Below are 20,742 nucleotides of genomic sequence, written 5' to 3' on the forward strand. Positions count from 1 at the left end.
GAACTGGGAAGCTTAAATTTCACTCGCCTCATGGTAAGCCTAGCTTTCACAATGCTAAATGAATGATCAAAAGCTTCCTCACACCCACATTCTTAGTATAGTCAATTTTTGATCATTTGCACTTTGGCAGCAGAGAATAAAGTTTAGACAACCCTTCTGGGTTTGACTAATGTCAAATGTTTGACTGTGAATAATGGAAAGAGAGTGAGTAAATGAGAGAGGAATTATTAGAAGAATTGGAAAGTGGTTATGTGGATGGAAATTATGAGCCATGAGGGAAAAATATAAGCATTTCCTCTGTCCTTTGTATCTAACATAAAGGATAGAAGATGATCCTCAAAGACAAGATGTCTACCTGATTTGTTTAACCAAGGGAGTCAGACGACTTGGTTTTGTTCAATCCAGAAAGGTCTGCAACTAAAGAACCTATCTAATAAAAGTTAATTTGAGCTGTTCCTTGGTATCTTATTTTCATGTGGGCCTCAGACCAAATGATTTTCCTAACCATGTCTATAAATGGAAAGCACACAAGGTTTGTTTTTAGGCTTGGTGATAGTAAATTAGAAAATGCCAAAGTCTGTATCTGTTAAAGTGGCAGTAATGATAATGTTAGTTCGTAGGCCACTAAATTCTGTTTGGTTTTGTATTCCTTGGTTTAACTGAAGCCATCGGTGTTAAGTAAGAAGAGACCTTAGCTATTGGGTAAATTTCTTTATAATAACAGGAGCACTCTTCTGGTTAATAATTAAATTACACTATTAACTCCAGGAGTTGGTGATGGACATGGAGGCCTGGCGTGCTGCGATTCATGGGGTCGCAAAGAGTCGGACACAACTGAGCGACTGATCTGATCTGATTAGGTCTTCAGATTCTTCAAGCTAGGCTTCAATAATAGGTGAACCGAGAACTTCCAGATGTCAAAAATGGATTTAGAAAAGGCAGAGGAATCAGAGGTCAATTGCCAACATCTGCTGGATCATAGAATGAGCAAAAGAATTCCAGAAAAACATCTACTTCTGCTTCACTGACTATGCTAAAGCCTTTGACTATGTGGATCACAACAAACTGTGGAAAATTCTTTGAGAGATGGGAATTCCAGAGCACCTTACCTGCCTCCTGAAAAATCTGTATGCAGGTCAAGAAGCAACAATTAGAAATGGACATGGAACAATGGACTGGTTAAAAACTGGGAAAGGCGTACATCAAAGCTGTATATTGTTACCCTGCTTATTTAACTTAAATGCAGAGTAAATTGTGCAAAATGCTGGGCTGGATGAAGCACAAGCTGGAATCAAGATTGCTGGGAGAAATATCGATAACCTCAGATATGCAGATGACACCACCCTTATGACAGAAAGTGAAGAGGAGCTAAAGAGCCTTTTGAGGAAAGTGAAAGGGGATAGTGAAAAAGCTGGCTTAAAACTCAACATTCAAAAAACGAAGATCACGGCATCTGGTCCCATCACTTCATGGCAAATAGATGCAGAAACAATGGAAACAGTGTCAGACTTTATTTTCTTGGGCTCCAAAATCACTGCAGATGGTTATTGCAGCTATGAAATTAAAAGACCTTGCTCTTTGGAAGAAAAGCTATGACCAAATTAGACAGCATATTGAAAAGCAGAGACATCACTTTGCCAACAAAGATCTGTATAGTCAAAGCTATGTTTTTTCCAGTAGTCATGTATGGATATGAGAGTTGGACTATAAAGAAGGCTAAACACCAAAAGACTGATGCTCTAAAACTGTGGTGTTGGAGAAGATTCTTGAGAGTCCCTTGGACTGCAAGATCAAACCAGTCCATCTTGAAGGAGATCAACCCTGAATATTCATTGGAAGGACTGATGCTGAAGCTGAATCTCCAATATTTGGCCATCTGATGGGAAGAACTGACTCATTGGAAAAGACCCTGATGCTGGGAAAGACTGAAGGAAGGAGGAGAAGGGGATGACAGAGGACGATATGGTTGGATGGCATCACCGACTCAATGGACATGAGTTTGAGCAAGCTCCAGGAGATGGTGAAGGACAGGGAAGCCTGGTGTGCTGCAGTCCATGGGGTTGCAAAGAGTTGGACACAGCTGAGCAACCGAACAACAAATTAGATCTTCAGAAAGGGGAAAGGCAAATAAATAAATTTCAAAGGCATTAACATGCAGTCTATTTTTAGTTAGTATGAAAACAAAGAATAGATCAATAAAAGTAACAAGGACTTTAACACGTTTTGACTTCAGTCCTGGATGTCTTCCCCACCAAGCTGCTGGTACTGCTAGGCAGAGAAATATGTTGATAAAGGGGTCAGAACCTCCAACTGCCTTGATTTGTTCTGTCCTGTATTTATTTTCTCCTGCTTTGGGAACACATTACCACAAATGTACTAGCTCACTCAGTCACTCAGTTGTGTCCCACTCTTTGCGACCTCCTGGACTATTGCCAGCCAGGCTCCTCTGTCCATAGGATTTCCCAGGCAAGAATACTGCATGCAGTTGTCATTCCCTTCTTCAAGGGATCTTCCTGACCCAGGGACTGAACCTGGATCTCCTGCGTCTCTCCTTAATCACATCTGCAAAGCCCTTTGCCATGTAAGATAACTTATTCACAAGTTCCGGGGATTAAAATATGGACATCTTTGGTGGGGGAGGGGGGGAGTTCTTTATTCTTCCCTCCATATTTCTCTAGCCTAGAATGTGGAATTGGGTGTGGGATCAGCAGCCTTCCCACTCTTCTGCAAGAAACATCTCATGGAATATCTCCATTCTTAATCTACTGAAGGGAAAGGTTTTCTACAGCAGTGGTGTAAGAGTAAGATAGATGTGAACAGCTTTTCTCTTTTAAAATTAATTATGATGATGATAACAGTAATGCTGGAGTACCTGAGAGATATTGAGGGTTCAGTTACAGACCACCACAGCAAAGCAAATACTAATAAAGCAAATCACACAAATTTTTTGGTTTCCCAGCACACATAAAATTATGTTTATGCTATACTGTAGTTTTTAAGTACCTAATGGCACCAGGCCTAAAAAAAAGGTTTGCACATACCTTATTTTAAAAACATTTTGTTGCTAAAAATGTTATCATCTGAGTCTTCAGTAAATCACAGTAGGAACATCAAAGATCACCAGTCACAGATCATCATAACAAATAATAATAATGATGATAAAAAGTTTGAAATATTGTAAGAATTACCAAAATGTGACAGTCACACAGTGAGCAAATGCTGTTGGAAAAATTATACCAGTAGACTTGTTTCACCCAGGGTTGCCACAAACTTTCAATCCATAAAAAACACAATATCTGCGAAGCATGTGCGTGCGTGCTCAGTCGCTTCAGTCGTGTGCGACTCTTTGTGACCCCATGGACTGTAGCTCACCAGGCTCCTCCAACCAGGGGATTCTCCAGGCAAGAATACTGGAGTGGGTTGCCATTCCATTCTCTATCTGTGAAGCACAGTAAAGTGAATTGCAATAAAATGAGGTATGCCTGTAATGATAATAACAATAATAAAAAGTAATTGGTGGGATCTCTCCTCTTCAGAAGAATTCTGAGGGCTGTATTTTTTATGAGTGGAGTTCCTATCTAGCCTGCACATAAGCCCTGGAGATAAAATATTACTTCTTTGGTTATTATTTGTCTTGGCTGACTATACAATAAAACCAAAGGGCATCAAAGTCCATTTCCAGACTCCTGGGCGGTCCATTTCCCTTCATTGCTACTGTGTCATTTTGTGGTTTCCTGATTAAGCCCATATATTTGCTATTTGGGTGGAGCCACAGCTTACCAGTCAACCCAGAACTCTTTTTACCTGTATGCTATTATTCAACTTGTAAGTAAACTCCAGTATAACAAAGTTCCTTTGAACTTTACATATCAAAGAAAAGTCACTGTTTTAGACTAACATCTAAAGCAGCTCAGCACACATGGAGAGAGAGATGTCACAGCTGCGACTTAGAGACCCAGCTGGGATGTTCTGGCAGACTGTCATCTATTGACTAGAGATCTTTGATTCTAGAAAATGATTGCTTCTTATATAGACATTGGGCTCTGCTAAGTAATCCTTTCCTTTTATGCTTTGCCATTTAAACTGTTGACAATCAAGATGTTAACCTCTTATTTATTCTTCCTTTGAATGGTTTTGTTAATTGTTACCTACAGATACTATCCCACAATCAAGGCAGGTCTTCGTACACTACAATCATGACGGAACAGATGAATGGATGGACAAAGGAAACAATGTTGTGCAGTAGATAAACCCAGGTATGTCAAGTCTTGGCTCCACCCATAACATTTCTATGACCTTGGGCAGGTTAGCTTCTGTGGGCCTCAGTTTCCCCATCTAGAAAATGTGTATGATCATAACCACCTCATACATTTATTGTAAGAATGTGAGATAATATATGTAAAATCCTTGAAATACAGAAACTGAAAGAAAATCTCTCAACAGGAATCATTATCCAGTGTTGTACTATTCAGGGATTACACAGCTAACCCTCAATAATCTACATGTGGGTTATTCTCTTTGCAAATTAGCTCCAGCAAAATTTTGAAAGTAAATAGATTTTCCCATGAACTCATTTTCTCTTGGCTGACTTCCCACCACCAATCTCATGTGTGTTTATAAAATGCATACAATTTAATAATAAGATATGTATTGCAAGAAGAGAAAGGTAAATCTGTGGTCACAAATGGGATACATTATAAAAGCAACATTTATGACATTTGGATTCTCTAACTTGCAGTTACTTGCCAAGACTGCTGAACAAGCCAGATGTAAAAATTTAAATTTCATTGTATTAAATGGGGGGATAGAGTGGCCAAATATTGTGTGGCTTTGTAATTTTTTTATTTTTTTTTACTTAAAACTCTTAGATTATGTCTATGTATAAACACCAATATTAATTCTCACCAATTATCTTTTGTGACATCTAAAATGTTTGTTGTCACTGGCTCCATTGGGATCATCAGATCAGTCATGTCTGACCTCAGTCCCTTCTCCAGGCCCCTGGAGTGAGGGACTGATCACTGTGGTTGGCTGATGAGTTATCAGCCATTCCATGGAGTTGAATCCCATAGGCAAATGAAGAAGGAGCAAGGTTCAAGCCATGAGGAAAATGCTGAAATGTAAAAGCCATGAGGCTAGCTAATAGCAATGATGAAATTTGAAAATGAGGGTCTTAGGTTATAATACAAAAGGGAAAGCAACAGAATCCAAACCAAATTAAATACATTGCACTTAAAATACATTACCAAAGGCTGATAGATAAAGATCTTTAAAAAGAACATTTAAAAAAAATGACACAATTGTCATTCCTGGTGTTTATGGGGGAAGAACAAAAGGAAATAGTAATCTTCAACTTTTTAAAAAAATGTATTTGATTGAGGGACTTCCCAGGTGGCTGACAGTGAAGCCTGCATTGCAGGAGGCCCAGATTCAATTCCTGGGTTAGGAAGATCCCCTGGAGAAGGGAAGGAATACCCACTCCAGTATTCCTGCCTGGAGAATTCCATGGACAGAGAAGCCTGGCAGGCTACAGTCCATGGCGTCACAAAGAGTTGGACATGAACTGAGTAACTAACACTTATTTACACACTTTACTTATAGTTGATTTGCAATGTTGTGTCAATTTCTACTGTACAGCAGAATGATTCAGTTACACATATGCATACATTCTTTTTTCATGTTCTTTTCCATCATGGTCTATCATAGGATATGAAATAGAGTTCCCTGTTCTACACAGTAGGACCTTGTCTTTTCATTTTCTACTTTATGGCTGTACTACAGCTACGAGCTGTCTTTTTTTTCAACCTGTGCTATAATTATTTGGATAGTGAAAAGGAAACCCAAAGTTGGGTTGGAACTGGGTAAAAGATAACTCCTAATTACCGTTTACATGGTTAACAACCCAGAGTCTGCTCTCGCCCCACCACCTTGAACTGGTGACCTGAAACCAGTGTTTGGTCCTCTGGAAGTCTTCCCAAGTCACCAGGGGGCAAAGCTCCCTTTGGGCCTCTTCTTCCTCCATGTGCAACAGAGTATATTTTCCTTATTAGATTACTGTCTACTTTGTCCTCCAGTCTGTAGCGCAGTGGGGCCAAGTGGCCTCGGTTGTCTTTCCTCCAACACCCCCCACCTCCAGCACCTGTATGTACCCCGTAGGTATTTGTTGAATGACAGAGCTAGGGGGGCTTTACACTAAAGTTGTCCTGCCTATAAATGTTTTCTGTGAGTGTGTATAAGTTAAGCTTTATCAAACTGTTTGCTGTGTTTAAATATAAAAAACCCAAGCTGCATCTTAGCTTTTTGACATCCTCCAAGAGCAGGCTTATTTTACCAGCAAATTGCTCCCTGAGTCAGCTAATGCTAAGGTATGTTCAATACTTGTCTAAAAACTATCCTAATCTTCCCTAACAGAGGCCAGAGTGTAGCTGAAACAGCTCTTCTGACATTTGGGAAGCTCCGATTCTGTCAGTCATTTTCTGTTCTTTATTATGTCTTTTTTTTCCTCTCTTCAAAGGAAAAAGCTGTTTTCCTGTGTGTGAGAACGTCCTCTCCTATCTAATAGCACTCAATTGTCTTTCTGTTCCATTAGCGTGGAGGAAACCACCTGTCCAATTGAGCGCAGAGCGGAGGATGTCAAAGTGTCTCATTTTATATAGATGTGCAGCTGTCAGATCAGGGATCAAAGGCTTGCTTTTAGTGAAAACTAGTCACTTTTACCAATATGACTGGAGAATTTATATAAATACAGTTATCTTGATCAAATGATTGGCATTTGTACTTCTCAAGCTCCCACCATTTTAACAATGACTTGGCTTTCCAAATAAAAGGACAAAGGAAACCTCTGTCCCCTCCCTTCCAATCCGCTCTTTCTACTGTGGTCTCTGTAATGGTGGTTTCATAACAGCATTGCACAGGCCGTGTTTGAGAGATCTGCTTTATTCAATAGTATTTTTTTTTAATTTTTTAATTAAAGGCTAGTATTTTAAAATGGGAAGATTTCATATAAAATTTTGACTTTTCAACTTTTCTTAAAAAATCAAGCACTAGCAATACTGGGTAGTGTTCCCACAAGGCAAATAACCCAGGGTACCCTCTGACGGTCCCCAGTGATCCCACTTGCCCGGTATGCTCCCAAGAATTCACCTGTAATGGGGGAGACCTGGGTTCGACCCCTGGGTTGGGAAGACTCCCTGGAGGAGAGCATGGCAACCTCCAGTATTCTTGCCTGGAGAACCTCCATGGACAGAGGAGCTTGGAGGCCTGCAGTCCATGGGGTCACAAAGGGGCACAACTGAGCAACTGAGCACAGCACAGCATATCGAGAAAGTAGATTGTTTGTTTTAAGAGAGTAAGCTTGGGGGTAATTTGTTACACAGTAATAGATAACTAATTCAGTGAGCACAGCTATGCCCTTTGGAAGGTGTCCATTCTCTCTGGTCTGTGCTGGGCCAGCCTTCCCCAGGGTGACTGAGACCCTGCCCTGCACTATGGAATGAGCCACCATTCACTGAGTCACCCCATCAGGAGGCATCCCACAGTCACCCAGTCACCAAGCCTGTAGGATCAACCTCTGGTTTTCATTCTCCCATTGTCACTCTGCCCTCTCTGCCCAGAGTTCAGTCCCTCACTATGTCTTGCTTGGGCAATGGCAACAGTCTCCTGATTCTTCTCTCTGCTTTCTGTCTCCCTCACCATCATCAGTTCATCTCCCCACACCTCTGCCAGAGTGCTCTTTCTAAACTCTCTCCAGGATAAAATCCAGACATCTGGGCTTGGCTTCCAAGTCCCTCTCTAACCAAGCCTGCCCCACACTCCACCTGCACATTTCCTACCCCCTTCCTGCTCCAGTCACCTGAAACTGCTCACTAATCCTTAAATGTGCCACCTAAGTCATAGGTCGGGCTTCCCTTGTGGCTCAGACAGTAGAGAATCCACCTGCAATGTGGGAGACCTGGGTTCGATCCCTGGGTTGGGAAGGTCCCCTGGAAAAGGGAAAGGCTATCAACTCCAGTATTCTGGCCTGGAGAATTCCATGGACTATATAGTCTATGGGGTCGCAAAGAGTCGGATATGACTGAGCAACTTTCACTTTTCAAGTCATAGGTCTGTGCCCTCGGCTCAAAATGAAGCATCTCTTCCCCATTTGGCAACCTCCATCACCATCACCTCCTCTTTGAAGCTATGTAATAAATCAGACCCCAAGTGAGTAACTGCTTCTTCCTTGTTGTCCTTACAGTCTTCAGTCATGCACTTGCTTCCTTATCTTTCATCTTCTCTCCCTGAGTAGTGAGCTTCTTTATAGATGAGGACACTGATACTCGGACAGCCATCCCTCCAACACGGTGTCCCGCACCAGGAGGGTACTCATCTCACAACACTGTTTCTACAAAACGACAACAGCCAGAATGATTCTGCTGAGTGCCCTTAATGCCACCCCTTGGACAGTCCTATATTCTGGAGCAGGCGCCACCCAACTGTCCCTCTTCTACTCATTCTTGAATGACTTGCTTGAGTGGCTCCCCCTCAGAGAACACACGCTAATCCTTAGACCACACTGACATCCCTCTCAGTAAGACTCAACACTGTTAAAATTACTAACACGGTGTTTACGCATTCCAGGCACTGTTCTAAGTGATTTGTGTATATTTTCATTCATTTAATCCTCACAACAATCAATCAGGGCCATCCTGATTGCAATGGAGGCATTTGAACCCAAGCAGTCTGACTTGGGGTCTGCGTGCCTAACAGCTTCTTTAATGCCTGTTTATCAGTGCCCGCCTCTCAGCCTCAAACCCCACCACACATGAAAACAAGCCATTAGGCGGTAGGCTCTAAGAGGTCAGGCCTTCCTTGTTTGTGCTTCCCCAACACCAAGCCAACTCTGGCTCCTGAGAACAGATGGCGCAGGACTTTGTGGTGGGGCCCATGACTGGCTGGGCTTTGCACCTGACCCCCTCGGTCAAGGGATGCACCTCTCAGTGACCCACCTCAGAGAACCAGCTGGAACTGGCCACGTTTCATGATGAGGCCAGGTTTTTAAAGGTTGATAACACAGAGGGTCAGGGTAGGCTGCAGCCTCCAGGAGGCAGGGGACACCCAGGCGCCACATCTGATCTGGGCAAGGATGCCTGGAGCCTGCTATGACACGGACCATCATGTGATAGCCAGGAACAGCTGTTGTATCAACAGCTCATAGTAAAAGAGCTGATGTCTAGTTAACCCTCCTGTAGTGTTCAGGAACCTCCCCTCTCTAAGCTCAAATCCTCATAGTTTCTCCAGGAAGCTTTCCTGTCAGAGCTTGAGATCACAAGGGCACACTTTCTGAGGGCGATGCTATACCCTGGCTCCAGGAACAATGCAGAGTGAAAAACGAAAAGTGTAAGTCGCTCAGTGACATCTGACTCTTTGTGACCCCATGAACTATAGCCCACCAGGCTCCTCTGTCCATGGGATTCGCCAGGCAAGAACACTGCAGTGGGTTGCCATGTGCTTCTCTAGGGCATCTTCCCAAGCCAGGGACTGAGCCCGGGTCTCCTGAAATGCAGGCACGTTTACCATCTGAGCCACCAATATGTGCTAGATAAATAATGCCTGGTGAACTTCATAGACGAGGACGCTGAGGCTCAGCCAGTTCCAGCGACAAACCCATCGCCATGCACAACCGGCAAGTCGTGCAGTCACGATTTCAAAGTAAGACTCTTGGGAACTAAACTGCACTTGGCCCACGATTCCACACTGAATGTCCCATCGCTGATCATTTCCCGTTCCCAAGAAACTTCTCAGTATTGATTGTTAGGGGCTTGAGGGTTCACAGGTAAGAGCCATGATACTCCGGGACCATAATATGACTCTTAAAAGTTGTATGTAATTTTATTATTGGCTGCACCATATGGCATGCAGAATCTTAGTTCTTAGACCAGGGATCAAACCTGTGTCCCCTGCAGTGGAAGCATGGAGTCCTAACCACTGGACTGCCGGGGAAGTTGTCTTTAAGGCTGTACTTACGTGGCTTGGGCTGGCTGTGGACATCACAACACCCCAGAAGTTCTGTCTTAAAGCCAACTGGGGCCAGAGAAGTGTGGAAACTACACTGGGAAAAGCTGAGGACTTCCTTTGCTCTTTGTCTCTCAGGATGGTCTTTTCCCTTCATTGTCACTGTTGGTAAAAAATTTTTTTAAAAGTCAGAAAGCCTCTTTTCGCAGTCTCTCCTTTTCCTGAACATTCATGTCAGCGTCTCTCCCTTTCCTGAACGTTCGTGAGCCACTGATGTCCCCTGTTAAATGCATTGCTTTCAGGGCTGACTTTCAGGCTGGATTAAAAGATATACAGTCCTGTACAAGCGTTAACTCATGGCCGTGCACTGCATTTTCAAAGGCCCAGGGAGCTGCTGCAGTATGAAACAACATACCTTTTACAAATGACTGACCTCATTTCACTTCATAGAAATGCTGGGCTCATTATTTACATGGAGAACCTATCTCTTCATTATAAATCTTAGAAAGAAATTTCCATCTTCACTCTTTAATGTCACATTTTTTTGAGATTCTATTTCCGTTTCTTGTAAAAAAACAAAAAATAGCAACAGCAGAAAGTGTTATGGATACCTCAGGAAAAAATGAGCTTTTCTAACTAGTTATGGAACTAGTGCTGTCAGACAGGAGTTGATCATTCCCCTCACCTAGTTTGTCCTTATTTGATTAGTGTGTGTGTGTGTGTCTGTCTGTCTGTCTGTCTGTGAGGCTAGTAATGGATACAAAAACCCTGCTAACATCTGAGCTGGTTAACTGTAGCTCTCAATTCATAAATCTAAAAACTGGTGGCTGCTAAGTTCAAAGTGCTTTGGACAGCAAGGATATCAGACTAGTCAATCCTAAAGAAAATCAGCCCTGAATATTCATTGGAAGGACTGTTGGTGAAGTGAAGCTCCAATACTTTGGCCACCTGATATGAAGAGTCAATTCATTGGAAAAGACCCTGATGCTGGGAAAGACTGAAGGCAGGAAGAGAAGGGGGTGACAGAGGATGAGATGATTGGATGGCATCATTGACTCAATGGATGTGAGTTTGAGCAAACTCTGGGAGATGGTGAACAGGGAAGCCTGGCATGCTGCAGTCCATGGGGTCACAAAGAATTGGGCACGACTTAGTGAATGAACAACAAGTTCAGAAAATAAGTGCCTCTGTAAGAAACAGATCTAGCCAGATTTGTGTACCAGTGGGTGAGGCAGTGTGTCGCTATATGGCCCAACTTGCGGTTCATGTTGAAAACCAACTACCCGAGTTTTAACACTGTTAGGGTCAGATTGGCAGATTGGATCTCTGGGTTGGAAAGATCCCCTGGAGTAGGAAATGGCCACCCACTTTATTCTTGCCTGGAAAATCCCATGGACAGAGGAGCCTGGCTTACTATAGTCCATGGCATTGCAAAGTCATACACAACTTAGCCACTGAGCGTGCACACACACTTATTCTCAGTATGCTTGAGAGATCATGGGTTTGCAGGTCAGATGATGGGTAGAAAATGAATAAAGATACTGCAAAGCAGAAGCGTGGAGAGGGAGAGTGAAATGCCATTTGTGCTGTTTTTGCTAACCCTCATACAATGCACACGTTGTATCTTAAGGCAGCCTACAACCTGCTGCGTGGTTTTGGGAGCCTTGACTCTTTACCTCCTCGGCACCCTGTAACGAGCTCTCAACAAACAGCCACAGCCTCAATGCCCCAAGCACGGGTGTACAGGCATGTGGAATCACATGGGATGGAATGGCTTAGCGGTTAAGTGCTCCAGAGCCAGACTGCCCACTCGTGAATCCTGCCCTGCACTGGCCAGCAGTGGAACCACAGGCCTTTCCAAACACCTGTCTCAGCTGTCTTATATGTGAACTGGGAATATGACTAATATTTCTTTGTTAAGTCATTAGTGTTATCTTTGTTATGGGCTGTTGGTGTGCCTCCAAAATTCAAATGTTGAAATCCTAACCCTGAATGTGGTGGTCTTAGGAAGTGGGGCATTTGGGAGGTGACTACATCATAAGAGCAGAACTCTCATGAATGGGTTGAGTAGCCTAATAAAAGAGACCCCAGAGAGCTCTCCCACTCATCCAAGCACACGAGGACACAGTGAGAAGACAGCTGTCTATGAACCAGGAAACAGGTCCTCACCAAACACCAGGTAATTTGCTAACACCTTAGTCTTGGACTTCCAGCCTCCAGAACGGTAAGAAATATACTTTTGTTGTTTAAGTCACTCAGTCTACAGTATTTTTTCTTATAGCAGCCCCAAAGGACTAAGCCAACATTAATATCAGCATTGGTGTTATTTTAGCTTCTAGGTCTTGGAATATAAACTTGTTTAGATCAGAGTCTACTGGTTACAAAGAACAGAATAAGCCCCTCAAACAAGATAAGGTAAAAAGAATCATGAAGAAATATGATAGGATCTCAAGGAACTGTAGTCAGACCTCATGGTAACTGTCTTTCTCTCCTTGCACATCCACACACACAGAGGGTTTTCATCATTGCTTCTCTTTGCATTTGCCCATTCTTCACACAGCAGCTCAGCACCCTTCACAGAACTTCAACTTGTATGTGGCGTTCCGTGGGCCATCTCCCATCCTCATGCTTTGCTGTTGTTCAGTTGTTCAGTCATGTCTGACTCTTTGTGACCCCATGGACTGCCGCATGCCAGGCTTCCCTTTGCAACCCTGGGGGACTGCAGCATTCTAGGCTTCCCTGCCCTTCACCATCTCCCAGAACTTGCTCAAACTATGTCCATTGAGTTGGTGATATCATCCAGCCATCTTATCCTCTGTCATCCCCTTCTCCACCTGCCTTCAATCTTTCCCAGCATCAGGGTCTTTTCCAGTGAGTCGGCTCTTTGCATCAGGTATTGGAACTTCAGTTTCAGCATCAGTGCTTCCAATGAATATTCAGGGTTGATTTCCTTTAGGATTGACTGGTTTGATCTCCTTGCAGTCAAAGGGATTCTCAAGAGTCTTCTCCAACACCACAGTTCCAAAAGCATCAATTCTTCAGGACTCAGCCTTCTTTATGGTCCAGCTCACACATCCATACATGACTTCTGGAAAAACTGGGCCTCAAATGTCTAATTTCCATGACTCTGTCACTACAGGCACTGTACTTGCCAGTCAAATTCTAGAGAGAAGATGACTGGATTTTGGCTAGATTATGGATTATGGCTCTTTGAGGGTTAGATATGGTAACCCCTGGTCTAATTAGGTGTGTTTGGCAAATATGGGTCACATAATACTAGAATCACTCTGCCCAAGGAGTGTAGGTAGGAGTCATTAAGCTAGAAGGAGTCCATCTCTTTCAGAATTTTCCACAGTGTATTGTGATCCACACAGTCAAAGGCTTTGGCATAGTCAATAAGGCAGAAATAGATGTTTTTCTGGAACTCTCTTGCTTTTTTGATGATCCAGCAGATGTAGGCAATTGCTCTGGTTCCTCTGCCTTTTCAAAAACCAGCTTGAACATCTGGAAGTTCATGGTTCATGTATTGCTGAAACCTGGTTTGGAGAGTTTTGAGCATTACTTTACTAGCGTGTGAGATGAGTGCAATTGTGTAGTAGTTTGAGCATTCTTTGGCATTGCCTTTCTTTGGGATTGGAATGAAGACTGACCTTTTCCAGTCCTGTGGCCACTGCTGAGTTTTCCAAATTTGCTGGCATATTGAGTGCAGCACTTTCACAGCATCATCTTTCAGGATTTGAAATAGCTCAACTGGAATTCCATCACCTCCACTAGCTTTGTTCGTAGTGATGCTTTCTAAGGCCCACTTGACTTCACATTCTAGGATGTCTGGCTCTACATGAGTGATCACACCATTGTGATTATCTGGGTCATGAAGATCTTTTTGGTACAGTTCTTCTGTGTATTCTTGCCACCTCTTCTTAATATCTTCTGCTTCTCCTAGGTCCATACTATTTCTGTCCTTTATTGAGTCCATCTTTGCCTGAAATGTTCCCTTGGTATCTCTAATTTTCTTGACGAGATCTCTAGTCTCTCCCATTCTGTTGTTTTCCTCTATTTCTTTGCTCTGATCACTGAGGAAGGCTTTCTTATCTCTCCTTGCTATTCTTTGGAACTCTGCATTCAGATGTTTATATCTTTCCTTTTCTCCTTTGTTTTTTGCTTCTCTTCTTTTCACAGCTATTTGTAAGGCCTCCTCAGACAGCCATTTTGCTTTTTTGCATTTCTTTTCCATGGGGATGGTCTTGATCCCTGTCTCCTGTACAATGTCACGAACCTCGGTCCATAGTTCATCAGACACTCTATCAGATCTAGTCCCTTAAATCTATTTCTCACTTCCCCTGTATGATCATAAGGGATTTGATTTAGGTCATGTCTGAATGGTCTAGCGGTTTCCCTACTTTCTTCACTTTAAGTCTGAATTTGGCAATAAGGAGTTCATATTTTAAAAATCTGCCTCATCTTCTCCATCCTTATGTTCATTGACCTTATTCACATTCACACTGTGTCTTTCTTTGTTGGTTTACTGAATTGCCTCCTACTTGTTTTCCTTTCTTTCATTCTGTTCCCAATTACATCCATCTTCCATACATGCCAAAAATGAATTATCTAAAACGCAAATCTGGACAGAGCATTAAACTGCTAGAAATCCTCTAATGGTTCACTATTGCCTACAGGATCAGCTCCAAGTTCTATTATGCAAGAATTTCTTTGATCTGGCCCCCATCTGGGTCTCCTGAGCCTCCTATCCCAACACTTAACATCCTGGCAGCCCCTAAACTGCAGCATGCTCCCCTCTTGCACTCTATGCTGCTGCTTGTCTCTCTGCTTTCACTCATGTGGTCCTCTCTGTCCAGATGCCCTTCACTCCCCTCAATTCACCCTCTAAGACATGGCTCAGTTATCACTTGTTCTGGGCAACTCCTCTGTCCACCCATCTCCAGTCTCGGTTGAACGCACTTTCTCTGTGCATTTATAATATCCTACCCATACATCTCCCATTGCATTTAGCATTCTGTGTTATAATTAGATGTGCCGCTGCTTCTAAAAACCAGGACAATGGTCTCACCTTTTTACCCCTCTCACCTAGCTCAGAGCCAGGGACAAAATGGGCTCTCAATAAAAACTTGTTAAATGAATGACTATAATGGCTAATGTGTATTAAAGTTTAATGTATGCTGGGCATTGTGTTAAGGGTTTCACATATATTTTCTCATTTATTTTTAAAAATTTGATGAAGAAACTACCATTTACCTGAGGCTCTGAGGACGTAAGTAAAGTTTTTAAAGTCACACTGTGAGTAGGTTGGTAGAACTGGAATTTGAATCCCACTATCTCTGACTCCAGGGCATGAGTCCTTAACCTTGCATAACGCAGCTTCCAGCAGCCAGTGACCCACAGCCCCAAAGCTGGAAGGGTCCTGGGAAGACACCTGGTGAGCAGAAGCTTAGGTCGGTGTTTAGTCCAAAGTTCAGAGCATGCAATTCTCCCATGGAAAACTTCAATGGCCTCATACTGAACACTGAGCAAAATCTCAGATATAAAACGTGGCTTTATAAGGACCTGAACAACAAGCCCCTTACTGTGTCCTCTCCGTGTCTGTGCCCGGCCCAGCTCCCCCCATCCCCACCACACTGCTGCTCCCTCTACAACTCTAAGCTCTTTCCAGCCCTTTGCACATTCATATCACCTGCTTGGTCTGCTCTTTTCTATATTCTTTCTTTCCTCTTCCATATCTCTGTTTAAATGTTACTTCTTCAGAGAAGGTTTTTTCCTCCTATAAGTAAGTTTCCATCATTTTCTGTCTCATCTCTATGTTTCCTTTACAGTGTTTCACAAGATTTGTAATTATTTTATTTCACTTTTTTGTTTTTGTCTGCTCCTTCCTCTAGAATTATAAGGTCCATTAGAGCAGAGTCTGTTTGTGATATTCCCAGTACCTAACCCAGTGAATGGATGAATAGGTACTAAACAAATATTGGTTCAAAGTTGTATACCTATAGGATGATTATTTAAAACAAAACAAAACAAAACAAAACAAAAAAAAAACACCAGAAAATAGCAAGTGATTTGTAAGGATGCAGAGTAAATCAGAACTCTTGTGCCCTGTTGATGGGTGCAGCCATTATGGAAAACAAGATGTTGGTTCCTTAAAAAATTAAAAGCAGAATTACCATATGATCCAGCACTTGCACTTCTGGGTATATATCCAAAAGTATTGGAAACAGGGACTTGAAGATGATATTTGGGTATTGGATACCCAAATGTTCATGGCATTTGGGTATCCAATGTTGGGTGTCCATAATACCTATATTCATGGCATCATTATTTGCAGTAGCCAAAAAGTAGAAGAGTACCCCAAGTGTGTATAGATGGGTGAATGGATTAAAACAAAGTGGCATATACACAAAATGGAATATTATTCAGCCTTTAAAAGGAAAGGAATTCTGAAACATGCTCAGCATGGATGAACTCAGAACATTATACCAAGTGAAATAGATTAGTCACAAAAAAAGACACTGTATGATTTCACTTATATGAGGTACCTAGATTCACCAAGTTCAAAGAGACAGAAAATAGAACAGTTGTTCCCAGGAGCTGGGGGCAGGAAAAATATTAATTGTTTAAAGACCTCAGAGCTTCAGTTTTGCAAGATGAAGAGTTCTGTGAACAGATGGTAGTGACGGTAGCATAATAATGTGAATGTACTTAATGTCATTGTCAATTTAAAATAGTTAAGATGGTAATTTTTATGTTATGTGTATTTTACCAGTTTTTTTAAAAAGAGGAAGATGGTTGTATCCTGTTCAGTAGCATGCTGATCCTCTGACTCCCAGTCCAATATCCTCTTATTTACATATGCTAGCTCCTATTAGAACACAGTCTGTCAATTAAGCATTACAATCATCTCCTTTCTCAAAAGAAAAGGTCTTTCTAGAACCTATTGAAAAGGGATACTACTTAGAAGAAACTTTAGGGTTTACCTAAACCTGTATCTTTTGTATCAGGGTGCAGATAGGGTTAACATGGACCAGAAGCCATTGCTGATCTGGGAGAGGAAGGGTAAAGGGAGGGCATGGTCCCTGGAACTTAAAAGCTGTGGTTGTAGGAGAGGCAATGACCTTTGAGAGAGGAATGTGGCAATTGCCACACACTGCTAGCAAGAAGGGAGCCAGTTAAATAAATATGCCTTCCTCTGATCTTCTACTGGCTTCCCTGGTGATTTAGATGGTAAAGAATCTGCCTGCAATGCAGGTGACCTGGTTCAATCCCTGGGTTGGGAAGACCCTGGCCTCCCATTGGTTGAACCCAACAGGAAGCCAGTAGGCAAGGGAACCATTGGGATGGTCCATAAAGACCCCAGGACACAGGGTAGAGGGGGAAAGGTGGATGGTCCAGAGGTGTCTTCACTATATCAGCCTTTGTTCTAAAAGAATTCAATGACTTACTCAAGGTCTCCCAGTGATAGATATGGGACTGTCATGGTTTTTTGACTCAATAAAGCTTCTACCCACACATCAGTAAGGAATGAGAACATTACTCTAAATTTGGAAAATCTGCCACAAATAGAACAAACATCTAAAGGAAGTTTTGTTTCATAAAAGAGAGTGGTATGCACTGCTTCCACAGAATTAGCATTATTAAGAACTTTTGTGCTGTGGACTTTACAAGTCTGACTCATCGCCTTTTATAAAGAAAACAATTTTAAGATCCTGAGTTTTCTTCCTGTTTTTGTCCTAACATTCATTACAGTGTATGGAACATTTAGAAGAAGCTGAAGCAGAGTATTAAATTATAGATGTTGAATTGAATAAAAAGATCACTAAGTCAAAGAAAATCTTTGAAAAGATTCGTGGAATTACATCCCCAAACAAGGATTTTTTTTTTATAATCAAAGGACTTTGAGGCAACTTTTCAGACTCCTAGAAGTCCACAAGACCTTACTTAAAAAAACTGATGTGACAAGATCTTTGAACACAAAATAACTGAAACTTCAAGGGAATAAGACAAGAATGGTACCCTTTATTCTCCCTAGAGGAAGCAACTCAGCGGAGCATAATAATTCAGAGTCTAAGTTGAAAAATCAAAATTATTGGGTTCAAATCTGGGTCCATCACTTACTAGCTGGGCAAGTGCAACTTTGGTAAGTGACTTCATTTTTCTTTCTAAACCACAGTTTTCCCATATGTGATATAGGAATAACTGTAGCTAGTCAGTTGGGTGGTGTGAGGCCTGGATATATATAGATACTTAGCACATTGCCTCTCTGGCACTTGGATCTCAAAACATCGTAATAGGTAATACTAGTAGTATTATGGCACAATTTATTCTTTTTTGCCACCAGAAGTGGTAATATGACTGAATTAAATGACTAATTCATCCCAGTTGCTTTGACTGCCATTGATCTAGTGATGTGTTAAGACCACTCTAAAGTCCAATTGGACAATGACGGTCTACAATTATGAAGATGCATCTTAAGTGAAAAACAGTGGATGATAATGCTGAATTTGATGAGTGAGCAAGAAAAGGAGGGAAAGGAGGAAGAAAAAGAAGAGATGGAAGGAGAAGAGCCCAAAAGATAGATGTTTTGAGGGGTGGGGAAGGGAAGGAAGGATGTCCATCTGCTACCATGGTGGTCCCGGGATCCACAGCTAGTTACATACTGGAACAAGGCAGAAATGTCAGTGGAAGACAGTCTAAATGTTTAATGCATACAGGATGTTATCATACCTAGGATGTCAACATTCACAAAAGGATTTCCTTGAAGGATTCATTACCACCTTCTCTCCGCAATTTGCTTGAGAGGTGTACAGTGAGGGAGGGCCCTTCCTCTGACTCCACATCTAAATTTGTCTCCTTCAGTTGGTGGGAACAGCTCTCTGTGGTCCTTGGGATGAGGTCAGTCTCAGGCCTCTAGGAACCCTTCCCTAATTCTCTTTTGAAAGCCAGGTTCTGTGGACCCTTCCCCCATGTCCACAAGCTAGAAACCAAAGGATGTACAAACGAGAGCACCAGAATGGTCCTCCTCCTCAAGTAACTTGCAGCCTCAAGCTACACGTTGAATCGCTTACACATTACATGTTCAGCAGATTTCTCCTTGGTCAAGTGTATAAACACAAACAGAAGAGTTAAAAAAACAAACCACAGTCACTCCTGTTATTCTTCCCAAAGAAGAGAATGTACTATTTACATCATTTACGGCAATAACAGAAAAGCAGGATAAAGATAACCAAGCATTTGATGTGTTTGCTCTGGAATTAAACTTAAGTTGTCCTAGCTCAATGTGCCCATCTTTAGCTACATCTGAAAGAGCTCAGATTTTGATGGCAGGAAAACTGGCTCTGTTTCAGTTTCTTATTTATAAATCTGGGTGACAGCCTTTCTAGGCCCCTTCTATCTCCCTTTGGGGAGGTGGAAGGAATTTTCCCACTGTTTATGGTTTCCTTTATTTTTATTTGAGAAATAAACAAAGGCAAATCTTGTTTGGACCATTAAGTTTCCAGTTTCCTAATTCTTTTGACTGAGGTTTGAACCAATTCTCTAAGTTCTGTTTCCTTCCTTGCTCCCCCTTCCTATACCACCAACATTGCTTGTTCCAGTGCTTTGTTATAATTATGGAAGTTTTGCAATGTTTCTGGTGGGTCTCTTGCAGTTCTTGTATGGGAAGCATTCTGCATGTGAGCATAACTTATTTATGTGCTACATTCCTAATGTGAAACAGCCTAATAATCTCCCTTTGAAGGATATCACATAAAAGTCTCAGTTCTAATGTTTCTGGATAGGTGATCTAAGTATGGAATCTGTAAACCATCAGGGCAATGTGTTATTACTTGGTGGGTTTTTAATAATCTACAAGTGTCTTCAAATTGGAGAATTTGATCATTAGTTCATTTAAAAGAACATCACATGAAACGAGCAGGTAATATTAGTTCCTATACTGCTTTAAGTTATATGCTATGGGCTGTGTAGCCCCTAGTAAAACAAAAGGCAATAGCTTTAAGTTCATCATTATTCTGTAAATAAAGTTAAAAATATATCCTGAAAAATCAAAAGGTTAAGTCTAGTCATGTTAGTAATTGACAGGAGATAATGGTAAGATAATAGAGAAGTGTTGTCATAATAAAGAGAGGTGACCAGGTGCTTCCCTTGTGGTCCAGTGGTTGGGAATCTGCCTGCCAACGCAGGGGATATGGGTTGGATCCCTGGTCGGGGAAGAGTCCATATTCAACAAGGCAACTGAGCCCATGAGCCACAACTCTGAAGCCCACACACCCTAGAACTTGTGCTCTCCAGCAAGCGAAACCTCAGCAATAAGCCTGAGCACTGCAACTAGAGAGCAGCTTCCACTGACAGCAACTAGAGAAAGCCTGCAAGCAGCAACAAAGACCCAGAGCAGCCAAAAATAAATATAAATAAATATTAATTAATTTAAAAATAATAATACAAAGTACTTTACCAAAAAAAAAGAGAGATGACCATGACCAGAACCATATGTTTTACAAGGGGAGAAGATAAGGATTGTATTCACTAAATGCTTGCTATGTGACTGGACACTGCTGTGTGCTTTACATATGTTGCTTTATTCAATATTTTTAAAATGCTATGAGGTTTCCATTACCACGGCCTGTTTCAGTCAGTTCAGTCGCTCAGTCATGTCCAACTCTTTGTGACCCCATGAATTGCAGCACACCAGGCCTCCCTGTCCATCACCAACTCCCTGAGTCCACCCAAACCCATGTCCATTGAGTC

At 42.0% G+C, this 20,742-nt stretch overlaps 1 protein-coding gene across 2 annotated transcripts in view; it reads right to left on the bottom strand.

The window, feature by feature from the left end:
* Positions 1 to 20,742, bottom strand: part of TSPAN5 (tetraspanin 5) — a 335,779-nt gene that overhangs the window by 206,054 nt on the left and 108,983 nt on the right. Inside the window, exon 2 of one of the 2 annotated variants that reach the window (XM_086406686.1) lies at positions 10,006 to 10,155. The exons of the other annotated variant lie outside the window; for it this stretch is intronic. Coding sequence (XP_086262812.1) covers positions 10,006 to 10,029 — 24 coding nt within the window. The 5' untranslated portion in view covers positions 10,030 to 10,155. The remainder of the gene's footprint in view (positions 1 to 10,005; positions 10,156 to 20,742) is intronic. 2 annotated transcript variants of the gene reach the window in all.

The sequence above is a fragment of the Bos grunniens genome, chromosome 6 (assembly GCF_055505025.1).
Source record: "Bos grunniens cultivar Pamir isolate PY7600 chromosome 6, Bosgru_T2T1.0, whole genome shotgun sequence".
NCBI classification, from domain to species: domain Eukaryota; kingdom Metazoa; phylum Chordata; class Mammalia; order Artiodactyla; family Bovidae; genus Bos; species Bos grunniens.